General features: G+C 35.1%; 1 protein-coding gene across 3 annotated transcripts in view; it reads left to right on the forward strand.

Annotated features, from left to right (window-relative positions):
• Positions 1 to 13013, forward strand: part of COL4A5 (collagen type IV alpha 5 chain) — a 217339-nt gene that overhangs the window by 151365 nt on the left and 52961 nt on the right. For all 3 annotated transcript variants that reach the window (XM_082681810.1, XM_082681809.1, XM_082681808.1), the window contains exons 29-32: positions 319 to 469; positions 6575 to 6688; positions 11869 to 12036; positions 12882 to 12971. In XM_082681810.1, the coding sequence (XP_082537936.1) occupies positions 319 to 469; positions 6575 to 6688; positions 11869 to 12036; positions 12882 to 12971 (523 nt within the window). The remainder of the gene's footprint in view (positions 1 to 318; positions 470 to 6574; positions 6689 to 11868; positions 12037 to 12881; positions 12972 to 13013) is intronic.

Raw genomic sequence — 13013 nt, forward strand, 5'->3', positions numbered from 1 at the left:
AATAATCATCTAATACAGTACCCAGTCTGTAATCATATTTCATCACTTTGGTTCTTTAATCTCATGCTGTCTCAGTTATTTCTTTTTTGTCCTGAAACCAGACCAAATAATTCAATTTGTTTTACTAAGCCCAGTTTCCTATCCTTCCAGATATTCTGTCCTGCATGCCAATTACTTTTCATTTAATTATCCTACTCCCTTTACCATGGCGGGGGGGATATTACCTTGTATTTTCTGCTTTAAATTCTCTGTAGTAAACAGTAAACACCAAGAAAGTCATGGAAGTCTTTGTTGTGTCTTATCATGTGTACGCTCAAGGGAGAACCAGGATTTGGGCTACCTGGGCCACCTGGGCCTCCAGGACTCCCAGGTTTCAAAGGAATACTTGGTCCAAAAGGGGATCGTGGTTTCCCAGGACCTCAAGGTCCTCCAGGACAAGCTGGCTTGGATGGGCTACCTGGACCAAAAGGTATGGAGGCTGTTGCTACTTCTCAATTTGCTTTTAAATTTATAGAAATTTAAAACTGTTGTGACAGTTTATGGGTGATAATCCCAATTAACTAGAAAGCCTATGCTGCCACTCTATCATGGCTTTTTGTTTTAATCCTCCATTGGTATATGTTGTGTTTTATTTCATTGTATAGATGATACAATCATATATGTATTGAAGTAACACTTTTGTAAAGGTCTTCCCTTTACCCCATATCCATCCATTATGTTCCTCCCCATCCTATATGTAGCCATTTTTTAGTTACTTATTTGTCCTTCTGGTATTCCTTCATACAAATACAAGCCAATAAGAATATGAATATATATATATTATATATATATATATATAGTTTAACATCTTTATTGGAGTATAATTGCTTTACAATGGTGTGTTAGTTTCTGCTTTATAACAAAGTGAATCAGCTATACATATACATGCATCCCCATATCTCCTCCCTCTTGCGTCTCCCTCCCACCCTCCCTATCCCACCCCTCTAGGTGGTCACAAAGCACTGAGCTGATCTCCCTGTGCTAAAGAAGAATAAAGAATATATGTATTTTTATTTACTACCTTTCTCAAAAGATAGAGTACTACCTTTTGCACTTTTTTCATTTAACTTTATATTCTAGAGAATCCTCCATGTTAGTACATAGAGATTGTGATTTTTTAAAAATAGTTGCCTAGTATTGGATTGCTTGGGTATGCCATGTTTTATTCTACCAGTTGCTAGTTGCTAGACTGTGTTTTTGGCAATATTTTCTTATTAGAAATAATGCCACACTGAATAATCTTGCATACATGTTATTTCATGTGTGTACAGGTGTAATGTTAGAATAGAGTAATAAAAATGGGTTTTCTGAATGGAAGGGCAAATGCATTTCTAGATATTGACAGATTCCTCTCCATTTGTACCTTTTTACACTCCCCCCCCAAAATGTATGGGTGTGCTTGTTTCCCCACAGCCTTGCTAAGTGAGTATGTTGATAAACTCTTGGATTTTTGCCAAACTGTTGGAAACAAGTAGGTATCTCAGTATAGTTTTTTAAACATTTTATTGTGAAAAATCTCAAACACACAGAAAAATTAACAAGAATTGTACAGTGAAAACCCATCTATCTACCACCTAGATTCTACAATTCACATTTTATCTCTCTGCCAACATTTAATTTTTTTTTTTTCTTTGCGGTACGCGGGCCTCTCACCGCTGTGGCCTCTCCCGTTGTGGAGCACAGGCTCCGGGTGCGCAGGCCCAGCGGCCATGGCTCACGGGCCCAGCCGCTCTGCGGTATGTGGGATCCTCCCGCTCCGGGGCACGAACCCATGTCCCCCGCGTCAGCAGGCGGACTCCTAACCACTTAGCCACCAGGGAAGCCCCGGTGGGGCTTTTTAAAAATTTTTAAAAGTTTTTTATATAAAGCAAAGTAGAAAGAATTTTACAGTGACTACTGTATACCCACCATTGATATTCTACTATCAACATTTTACTATGCATGATTTGTCACGTATTTGTTCATCCCTTTCTACTTTCACTGACTTATTTTTAATGCGTTTCAAAGTAAATTACAGTAGCAATGCACTTCTCCCTAAATACTGCAGCATGCATGTCTATGGTTGTTCTTTTTCTTTTGATACACTACCAAATGTAAAATAGATAGCTAGTGGGAAGCAGCCACATAGCACAGGGAGATCAGCTTGGTGCTTTGTGACCACCTGGAGGGGTGGGATAGGGAGGGTGGGAGGGAGGGAGACGCAAGAGGGAAGAGATATGGGAACATATGTATATGTATAACTGATTCATTTTGTTATAAAGCAGAAACTAACACACCATTGTAAAGCAATTATACTCCAATAAAGATGTTAAAAAAATGAAATGTGCAAATCTTAAGAGTACATTTTCTGGATTTTAACAGATGCATACTCCTGTTTAACCAAACCCCTATCAAGATATGATCCCAGAAATTTTCCTTTTGCCCCTTTTCTCAGTCCTAACCCCAATATCCACAGTGGCAACCATACGGTAATGATTTTTTTCATCAAAAATTAATTCTACCTGTTCTAGAAATCCTTTGGAATTATACAGCATGTACTTTCTTTGTAAGGCTTCCTTCACTCAGATTATTGTTTTTGAGATTCATTCATGTTGTTGTGTTCATCAGTAGTCCTTTTTTTTTTTTAATGAGCATTTCATTGTATAAGTATACCAAAGTTTGTTTATCCATTCTCTGTTGATGGACACCTGGGCTGTGTCAAAGTGTTTGGCTATTATGAGAGAAACTCTTAAGAACATTCTTTTACAGCTTTTTTTAATGGACATGTGCTTTCATTATGCTTGAGTAAATACCTAAGAGTAGAATTGTTGGGTCATAAGACAGGTGCATGTTAGTTGTATAAGACACTACTAGACCTTTTTCGGGGAACCCTTGTACATCGTTGGTAGGAATGTGAATTGGTACACCCACTGTAGAAAACAGTATGGAAGTTTCTCAAAAAACTACAAGTAGAACTACCATATGATCCAGCAATCCCACTCCTGGGCATATACCCTGAGAAAACCATAATTCAAAAAGAGTCATGTACCAAAATGTTCATTGCAGCTCTATTTACAATAGCCAGGACATGGAAGCAACCTAAGTGTCCATTGACAGATGAATGCATAAAGAAGATGTGGCACATATATACAGTGGACTATTACTCAGCCATAAGAAGGAACGAAATTGTGCCATTTGCAACAACATGAATGGACTTGGAGGGTATTATGCTTAGTGAAATAAGTCAGACAGAGAAAGACAAGTACTGTATGATAGGACTTATATGTAGAATCTAACAAATAAAACAAAATAGTGAATATAACAAAAAGGAAACAGTCTCACAGAAATAGAGAACAAACTAGTGGTTACTGGTGGGGAGAGGGAAGGGGGAGGGGTAAGATAGGGTAGGGGATTAAGAGGTACAAACTACTATGTACTATAAAATAAATACAAGGATATTATTATTATACAAGGATATATTGTACAGCACAGGGAGAATATAGCCAATATTTTATAATAACTATAAATGGAGTATAACCTTTAAAATTGTGAATCACTGTGTTGTACACCTGAAACTTATATAATATTGTAAATCAACTATAACTCAATAATAGAAGAAGGAAATTACTAGACCTTTTCCCAAAATGGTTGTATCATTTTCTAACCAATACGGTATGAAAGTTTCAGTTGTTCCACATTCTCTCTAACATTTGGTTTTATTAGTCTTTTCATTTTTGAATTTTAGTAGGTATGTAGGTAACGTATTTTGGTTTTAGATTTCATTTCCCTGATGGCTAATGATGTTGAGCTCTTTTACATGTACTGGTGAATTATTTACATATTCAGATATTTTTCCCACTTTAAAATATGGGTTGTTGGACTTCCCTGGTGACGCAGTGGTTGAGAGTCCGCCTGCCGATGCAGGGGACATGGGTTCGTGCCTCGGTCCGGGAAGATCCCACATGCCGCAGAGCGGTTGGGCCCGTGAGCCATGGCCGCTGAGCCTGCGCATCCGGAGCCTGTGCTCTGCAACAGGAGAGGCCACAACAGTGAGAGGCCCTCGTACCGCAAAAAAAAAAAAAAAAATATATATATATATATATATATATATATATATATATATATATGTTGTTTCTCTTTTTATTGTTAAGTTGGAAGTGACCTTTACGTATCCTGCATACTGGTTCTTTGTCAAATACATGTTTTATGAGTATTTTATCCCTATCTGGCTTGCCTAGTGTATTTTGATGAGCAAAAGTTTTAATTTTATTGATTTTTCATTTATCAATTGTTTTCTTATTTGATGATTATTTTCTGTGTTTTATCTAAGAAAACTTTCCCTGTTCCAAATATATTCCTTTTTATTTTGTAAATTTTATAGTTTTAGCTTTTATGTTGGAGACTATCATCCATTTCAAGTAATTTTTGCTTAGTATCATTTATTTAAAATAGCTCCCTCCTCATTGGATTATTTTGATGTCTGTGTCAAAAATCAAACGACTGTTTATGTGTGGGTGTATTTCTGTGCTGTCAGTTCTGCTTATCTATCTTACTATCCTGAAGTTCCTACCAACTGTTTATATTACAGTAGCTTTACAGTAAGACTTGATGTCAGGTAATATAAGTTCTCCAACTTTTTTCTTTTTTAAAAATTTATTTGGATATACTAGGTCCTTTTCCTTTACTCTCAGGGTAGTTTAAAATTTGTATTTCCATTATTATGAGGGAAATTGACCATCTTTTCATATATTTAAAGGACATACATATTTTTTCCTGTAAACTGCTCATGTCCTTTGCTCATTTCTTTATTGGTTTCTTCTATCCCCTTGATTTTGATTTCCCTAATTATGTATATGAATAGAATTAGTCTAACTGGTTTGGCAATTGTTTTTTTTTTCTTTCTGGTTTGCAAGGAAGTAGACTCTCCTGGTCAACGTTTTGGCCTCCAGAAAATAATCTGAAGAACCCCATGCTTCTGAAACATGTTGGATTGATTCCTATTAAAGCAATAAAACAGCATTGCCAAATTTAACCAGCCTATATTCTGCCAGCAAGAGCCCCAAACTAACCCAATACAAATTGTTCTCAGATAAGCGCTTTTAAAAATACCTTCCTGTCTTTGAGTACACAATTCTGGCTGGCTATAAACTGTAACATTCAAAGTTACAGATAGTGTTTCCCATCAGTTACCTCCCCCAGCTTAAACCTGTGACCCCCCCAAACTTGCAGATAGAAACATTTCAAATGATAGGCTATGTGGCAAACAGTCTCCATATGGAAATTACTCACTCATTATACTTTGTTTATGAAAATATCCTTGAGACAGAGGTTGGGAAGAAAGGGGTTGAAGCCCATTTAAACTTCAGCTCTTTATCAAGCATTTGCCTAACCTTTGAAAGGAAGTATAGGATCCCCATATCCTAATAGGAATCATTCCCAAATATTAAAACCTCAGTACAGTTCCTAAGGTGCTAGGAAAAAAAGAATTTGGGGCTTTCTGCCACGTAATTCCTTTATTCCTCAAACATTCATTATGTTCTTATTCTGTGTCTATTACTACTTGAATCGTTAGAAACACAAAGGCATAGACTCTGCTCTTGAAGATCTCAGAGATTGTTCTCTACTATAAGAAAATCTAGGTGGTATCACCATGATAGTGTTTATCTCAACCAGAACTTTTATGAATATGTAGCACTAATGTTTTGGACCCATAGACCATAGTCAAAACACAGCAAGCAGATCACAATAAAAGTTCACCCACCAGATATACTTACGCCAGTGGCTGGGTATCAGAACTTAGTGACTAAACTATAGGAGAAATTGGTACAGCATCTTCAAGGCAACATAGTGACCAATAATAAATTAATAAGGCTAATATCCATCAGGAAAGAACTATAAGAGGAAGAAAATGTGCTTAATACTGAACATTGGAATCATTGAACAAAAAAGAAAAAAATGATGACTTTGGAAGCATTTAGTTTACCTCATATGTTAACTTTTGTTCAGGGCCGCATCTAAGGTGCCTTGGGAAGCTTCATATACAAGGTGACATTTGAACTGAATCTTTAGGGAAGGATGTTCCAGGTAGCAGAATTACGTGCAGAATATCATTGTGACAAATAGAATGGTGTGTTTGTAAATATTGAAACAAATAATAAATAAAATATAATTTGCAAAAAATCTATATCATATCCAGAAATTAATAAAACAAAATGTGCCTAATGTATTTGTGGGAAAAATTAAAACTCTATTATTAACAGCTTGAAACTTGTGTTTTGAAAAATGGTAGAATTAATTGGTTAATAAATCGTATGTGTAGATGGGAAGAGACAGTCAATTCTCCCTAGATTTGTCTGCAAATATACTACATTTTCAGTGAGAATTCAAGTAGAAATTTTCTGGATATGACATAACTGATTCTGAAACTTGATATTTAGCAAACATATGATAAAACATACTACAAACTCATTGTAATTATAACTTGTGAACCAATGCTAAAGACTAGTGACTCAGCTATTGTTGTTTTTAATATCTAAATTATGTTTATTCCTTAAAGGTGACATTGGACCAAATGGACAACCTGGGACAATGGGACCTCCTGGGCTGCCAGGAACAGGTGTTCAGGGACCACCAGGGCCACCAGGAATTCCTGGACCAATAGGTCAACCTGGTAAGATTGGAGTAAATGTGCATTTTGTAGCACTAATTATGTAGAGGTTGATTAGCCCCTCAATAAAGTGTAACCTATGTAACAGTCTTCCAGAAAACAGATTTGCGAGTTAACATGTCCACTTATATAATTATGTAAAAGTGAAAGAGCACAGATCACAAGAGCTACTTTAATCCCTGAAATTTCCCCTCCCTGTTAATTTAAAATTGATCTATTAACAACAGTGCAATTTAACAATTGCAGTGTGTTGCCATGGCTTATAATCATTGAGCTAGTCATAGCCTTGGAATCCCAGACCTTCTAGTGCTAATCATTTCAGACCTGAGTAGCTATATGGCATTAATAGACCTTTGTGGAACCTCGTAACATTTCTTAGCACATGAGAACTAGGGTTAAAAAAGTTCTTTGAAAAATATTTCTTAGGCATTCTCAATTTTTTTAATAAGATAAGTGAGTTTACTTGAATTTTCTCTTCTTTTGCCCGTAAATCAGCATTTACTTTGCAACTCATAAGCACGCTAAGGTTTTTCTTAATATGAATACTCAGAATAGTTTTGTCAGCTTGTAACCTAATAGAGAATCATATGATTCCTCTATGTTTGTGTGAGAGCTTACTCGAGTTTGTGGATTCTGAGACATCTGGTGATGTGAATTATTTTTATCTTAATCTAGGCAGGCATAGTAAGGGCCACACTTGGGCCAAGATTATGTTATTGCAAAGCACTATAATAATATATGAAATTAAAACAAATATGGAACATTTCATCATTCCTTACTTCACATGAATACATCGGATGACTTAAACGCACCGTTCAGATATACATACATTGACTTTGAAACAATGGAATATATTTTCTGACCTTAAATGCCAATAGGTATTTTGTTAGTTATTATGCTAAACATCTAGAAACACTGATTAACAATATAAAAGCCTGGAAAGTAAAGGTTATTTTTGCTTATGTCCTATTTTAAACATTTATTTTATGGCGCGTTATACCGTTTTTTTTAGTGGCCCCTAACATGTCACTACTGATTTAGAAATAAGAAAACTTACAGTGTTGCTTAACCAGCTTGTTAAAAAGTAAGTGCTTCAACATTCATGAGAAAATCATCTGTCCAACTAGCAGAGGGATCTTGAGAGAAAACAATTAATTTTTAGGTTTGGCCATTATAGTCTTGGCCCGCTGTTTCACAAAATGGCTAAAATGAATTTATCATTTCTGTTGTGTTTTGTCATTTATTTTACTTCCCAAAATTGCATGAGGTTTTGGAAGCATTTTGAATTCTTAAATCACAGCTTAGCAAGAATAAAAAGAGACCACTGTTAATACCAATATGAACAAAATAAAAATACATTCATTTGTGCTTTATGCCTTTTCAAATTTAGCTAATGCTCTACGATGTTTCATTCATCTAATGTTGTTTCTTTTTAACTGATGGATATATAGGTATATTTATAAAGTCCATATAGAATGGGCAGGGGGAAAAGTAATGATGCTGAATTTAATCTCATCTCTTCCTTCTGTAAATATATATTTTGCTACAGAATTGAAGATCTTAACTAATATGGTTCAACAAACAAAGGAAGTTAACAGCAACCGCCATGAAAATGTATTGAATGCATTCTTATTAATATAGAAATGTTCTCAAATCACAATTTTTTTACCAAAGGATGACCACATTTTGTATTTGATAATAGCAACATGTACTCACTTTTAAAGTAAATTTTATTTGTATCACCAAAGCAGAATATTATCTTAGTCCATTTCAAAAATACCATAATTTCTGTTTGTACCTCTCAATAACAGGATGATCAGCAAGGCTACTACTAACATCTTGATACACCTGACTTATACTGCATGGCTGAAATTCTAACTACCAATTTTTTTCTAATAAGAAGCTTATTAAATATACTTGCTGTGTTTCATTTTGTAGTAGAAAACTTAATGCAAAGTATTCTATGTTGTCATTTCTCCAGAAATATATGCTTTTCAGGCTTTTCTTTTGACTCCAGTTTTCTATTATTTAATTAAGCTTTACTATTTGTCATTCTCTTTTCCATAGCAGGCTGTACAGTTTAATGCATCTTTATAAGTTAAAGACCTGTTGAATATCAATTCCTCATTTGGCAGTAGGGAAATAAATTTTTTTAAAAATGCTAAGGGACAAGAAGCAAAATGCTTTTCACCCCATGCCCTAGTAACCCAGGCAGAAATGGAAGTTTTTGGTTCTTATTATTTGGTCTGGCCAATAACTAGAAGATAATTGCTTTAGTCAGTCGTTTTAGAGGTCAGTTAAATATACTCAATTCCATGTCTACAGATAATACCCTAACCTGAGTTAAATGTGGTGTAACACTTGCCCAGCCTCAGGAACACGTGCATGGCTGAATCAGCTCAGGCTCATCACCACTAATGTGAATCAAAGGAACAAGGAATTAGTCGTGTCATTTTTATAGATGAAGGAGAGTACATTGTAGTTTTCTAACTTTTTTTGGCTATAAAACCCTTGGGCTGTGTGTGTGTGTGTTTGTGTGTGTGTGTGTATGTAAAGTTTTCACAGATAATGCATGCTTTTGGAATTTTCTCTTTTTTCCCATAAACTCATTCCATTTGGCTGCAAATAAATTTAGAGCATTATACACCTCTAATGTACTTAGCCTCTATAGATATAGCCATATAATTCCTTTTATTGTATAAGGAGATTCAGCAGAGCCTTTGAATTTATATTGACTTTCTTCATTCTGGATCTTACCAGGATGCCAATTCCTGACATAGTCGTGGAAAAGATCTATGCTGTGAAAAACGCAGCATAATATCTGTTACTACTACTAATGACAATGCAGAGATCTTTGCCTTGTACATGTAGTTTGCTTAATCATAGACTGCACTAATAATTATTGAGTTATCTGTACCTAACCTGTTACAGTATAAAATCAAGTTTATTTTTAAATTCTAACTAACCTTTACGAGCTTAAATTCCAAAGTGATCATTCACAGCAATATAAAGATCAGAGATAAACAAGAGTGTAAAGCTGAACTTCATCAAAAAGTATTACTTTTTGTGAATGTAAATATTTTATTGTGTCCCTGTTGGCAAACACATTTATAGTATATGTTATATGAGCATCTGAGCAAATGCCTAAAATACATTTCTTTACTGATTACTAATATATGTTAGTAATGAATCAATATCTAATAAATTCTATTCGTAGACTTTTTGTTCTAATCTTTACATGGTTAGTTTTGTTTCCTAACCTAATGAATCTTTTTGCAACTTGCTTCTGCTTGGGTGGTTCATCTTACTGCTGAACTGTAACTTCCTGCCTCTTGAACTTCAGGTCTACCAGGTACTGTAGTTCTCTCTCAAAAGCCTTATCTTTTTCTTTTTTAATATTGAGAATTTATTATACTAGTGCAAATAGAAAAATATCATTCAAATATAATAGGATCATCGTAAAAGATGCAAGAGATATTTCATGAAAATGGTTCTGAGAAACTGTAAATAGGATATTTCCTTTGATTTATTATCTTTTGAGCTCTATTGAGGTATAATAGACAAATAGAATTGTAATATATTTCAAATGTACAATGTGATTATTTGATATATGTATACGTGGTAAAAGGATTTTCACAATCAAGTTAACACATCCATCACCTCACATATTTTCTGCGTTTTGTGTGAGAACCCTTAAGTTCTACTCTATTAGCAAGTTGCAGTTATACAATACAGTATTATCAATGATAGTCACCATGTTATACATTAAATCCTCAGACCTTATTCATCTTTTTTTTTCCCCAAAAGCCATACCTTAAAGCTTTAAACTTGGAAAACAAACAAGATTTCTCCAGATTGAAGTCTTTGGTTTCTTTTAATTATTTTGTAGAACCACTCTCTTGGAGCATATTTCAAAGGACTAATTAGTTATCTTGAAAACTCAGCTATTAAAAACTACTTGGGCTGTAATATAACAATAGACAGTGATTCATATAGGGCTATAATTGTGCACATGATTAGGTATCTCATCATATTTAATAAATATAATAATATAAAATATCTCTCCCCTTTTAATAATCTTTTAACTATGAAATGGCAGCATTGGAATCATCACTACTGTACCAACTAAATGGAATTCTCTAATCTTCAAAGTGAATTTAATCAGTTTAAAGGCATGCTGGTATATGACATCAAACAGGTCTTAAAATGCCAGTGTCTTGCTCTCTTATAAAAATAATTGTCTGTGAATCTTCAACAGTAATAAAATTAGGTCTTATTGTTGAAGGGATGCTTGGAATGGTCACCTGTTTCATCCCGCAGCTTTCAGTCAGTTATGGCACATCCCCATTTAACAGATGAGGACCAACAACATTAAATGACTTAATAAGTCACGTAGCTGATAGGTATTGGAGTGTGAACTTGCAACATGTTTGTAGTGTAATTCTTTTCACTAAACATATTCTTTTTTAACCACCTTGTTTCCTGGAGTATATTTTTGCAATGACATATTTTTTCTATAAAATCCTGGCTGGATTACTATGAAACAAAAGTTAACAACAAAGACTAATAAGAATGTATTATTAAAACAACATGTAAAACAAAGCCAAAATAAAGTCAAAAGGGCCCATGTAACTTACTTATTCAGTAATTAATCTTTTTATGGATTACAGAAATACATCTTTATAATTCATAATACCTTAGAGCAATGCAAATCCAAGTGTGGTCAATGGACCAATGTCTAATTACAAACTGTTTGTTACCAGTCTGCACTGGAACTAGAAGAAATAGAGAGTAAGCATTTAGAAACTTTTATAGCAGTTTGACAATGTAATTATATTGAATATAATAACCAAAAGGTAGGATTGTATTTTATATGTCTTTAATTTTTTATTTTAGTAATTTTTATTGTATTTTATTAAAAAAATAGTCCATGATGGACCAGGAATTAAGAAAAGATTGATCGTTCATGAGAAATAATTTCAGAAGCACCTTCTTAGAGAAATATACTTGAGAATCCTAAACTTTTATTGTTGGTTATTTTCTGTGCATGATGCCAAAAGTGTCTCTAACTCACTGTTAGGTTTGTTATATACAGAATTCTATCACTTGTTTGCTAGAAAAATAACCAGATACATCTCTTAAAACTGCTTCAATACTTCTTAATATTGGTTTGTATTAAATAGGCTTGCATGGAATACCAGGAGAGAAGGGGGATCCAGGGCCTCCTGGATTTGATGTTCCAGGACCCCCTGGTGAGAGAGGCAGTCCAGGGATCCCTGGAGCACCAGGTCCTATGGGACCCCCAGGATCACCAGGGCTCCCAGGAAAAGCAGGTGCCTCTGGCTTTCCAGGTAATTTTTAAGTCTTCCCTGATTTTGGATTCAGGAAATTAAAACTAATATGACTCTGATATATTATCCTCTTGTACTTTTCTGGATTGACACTGTCCTTTAAGAAAAAGTGTTAAATGTCTTTGATTGTAGGAAACTCACTTTGCTATTTGCATTACACTTTTTCTGTCTGAGGGCTCCAGTTATATATTGCTGTGTAACAAATGACCCCAAAATTTAATGATTTAAATCAACCTTTTAATTTTGCTCAAGTTTTGCGGGTTAGGAATTAAGGGATGGCTTGCCAGGGTTGTTTATCTCTGATCCACACGGCATCAGCTGGAGTGGTTGGTGTTGAAGGATCTACTTCTCTGACACCTGAGTGTTCATTGGCCTCTTCACATGGTATCTCATTATCCATAGAGGTACTTCGTGTTATGGTAGTATCAGGGTAGCTGCTCTCCTTCCAGGGCAGCTGGCTTCCAAAAGAGAGAATCCCCAAAACTGAAAGTGAGTGTACTAAGAGCCACAGATGGAAACTGCAGGACTTCTTATGATCTAGCATTGGGAGTCATACAGTGTCACTTAGTCAAGGGTAAGGCACAGAGTCATCCTAAATTCAAGGGGAGAAGGCTACTCTAGGCTGTGTATACTGGGAAGTGTGGTTCATTTGGGGACCATCTTTAGAGACTAACTACCACAATGATATAGGCAGTAGTGGTCACTAAGGTTACAATAGTTGGAAAGGGGTGAAACAGTGCCTTCCCTCCAAGTTTCAATAGTTTTCCAGTTGACATCTTTAAACTTATCTTTTATCTTTCCAAGGTCAAGGAAAGGTAAAAGATACTTATCGATATTCTTAAAAGGTGCCAAAGGTGAAATGGGTATGATGGGACCTCCAGGCCCAACAGGACCTTTGGGAATTCCTGGCAGGAGTGGTGTTCCTGGTCTCAAAGGTAATATTCAGGGTTTGCTGGCAGATGCATGAAAGAAAGAAA

The sequence above is a fragment of the Grampus griseus genome (assembly GCF_964374135.1).
Source record: "Grampus griseus genome assembly, chromosome: X".
Taxonomy (NCBI): Eukaryota; Metazoa; Chordata; class Mammalia; order Artiodactyla; family Delphinidae; genus Grampus; species Grampus griseus.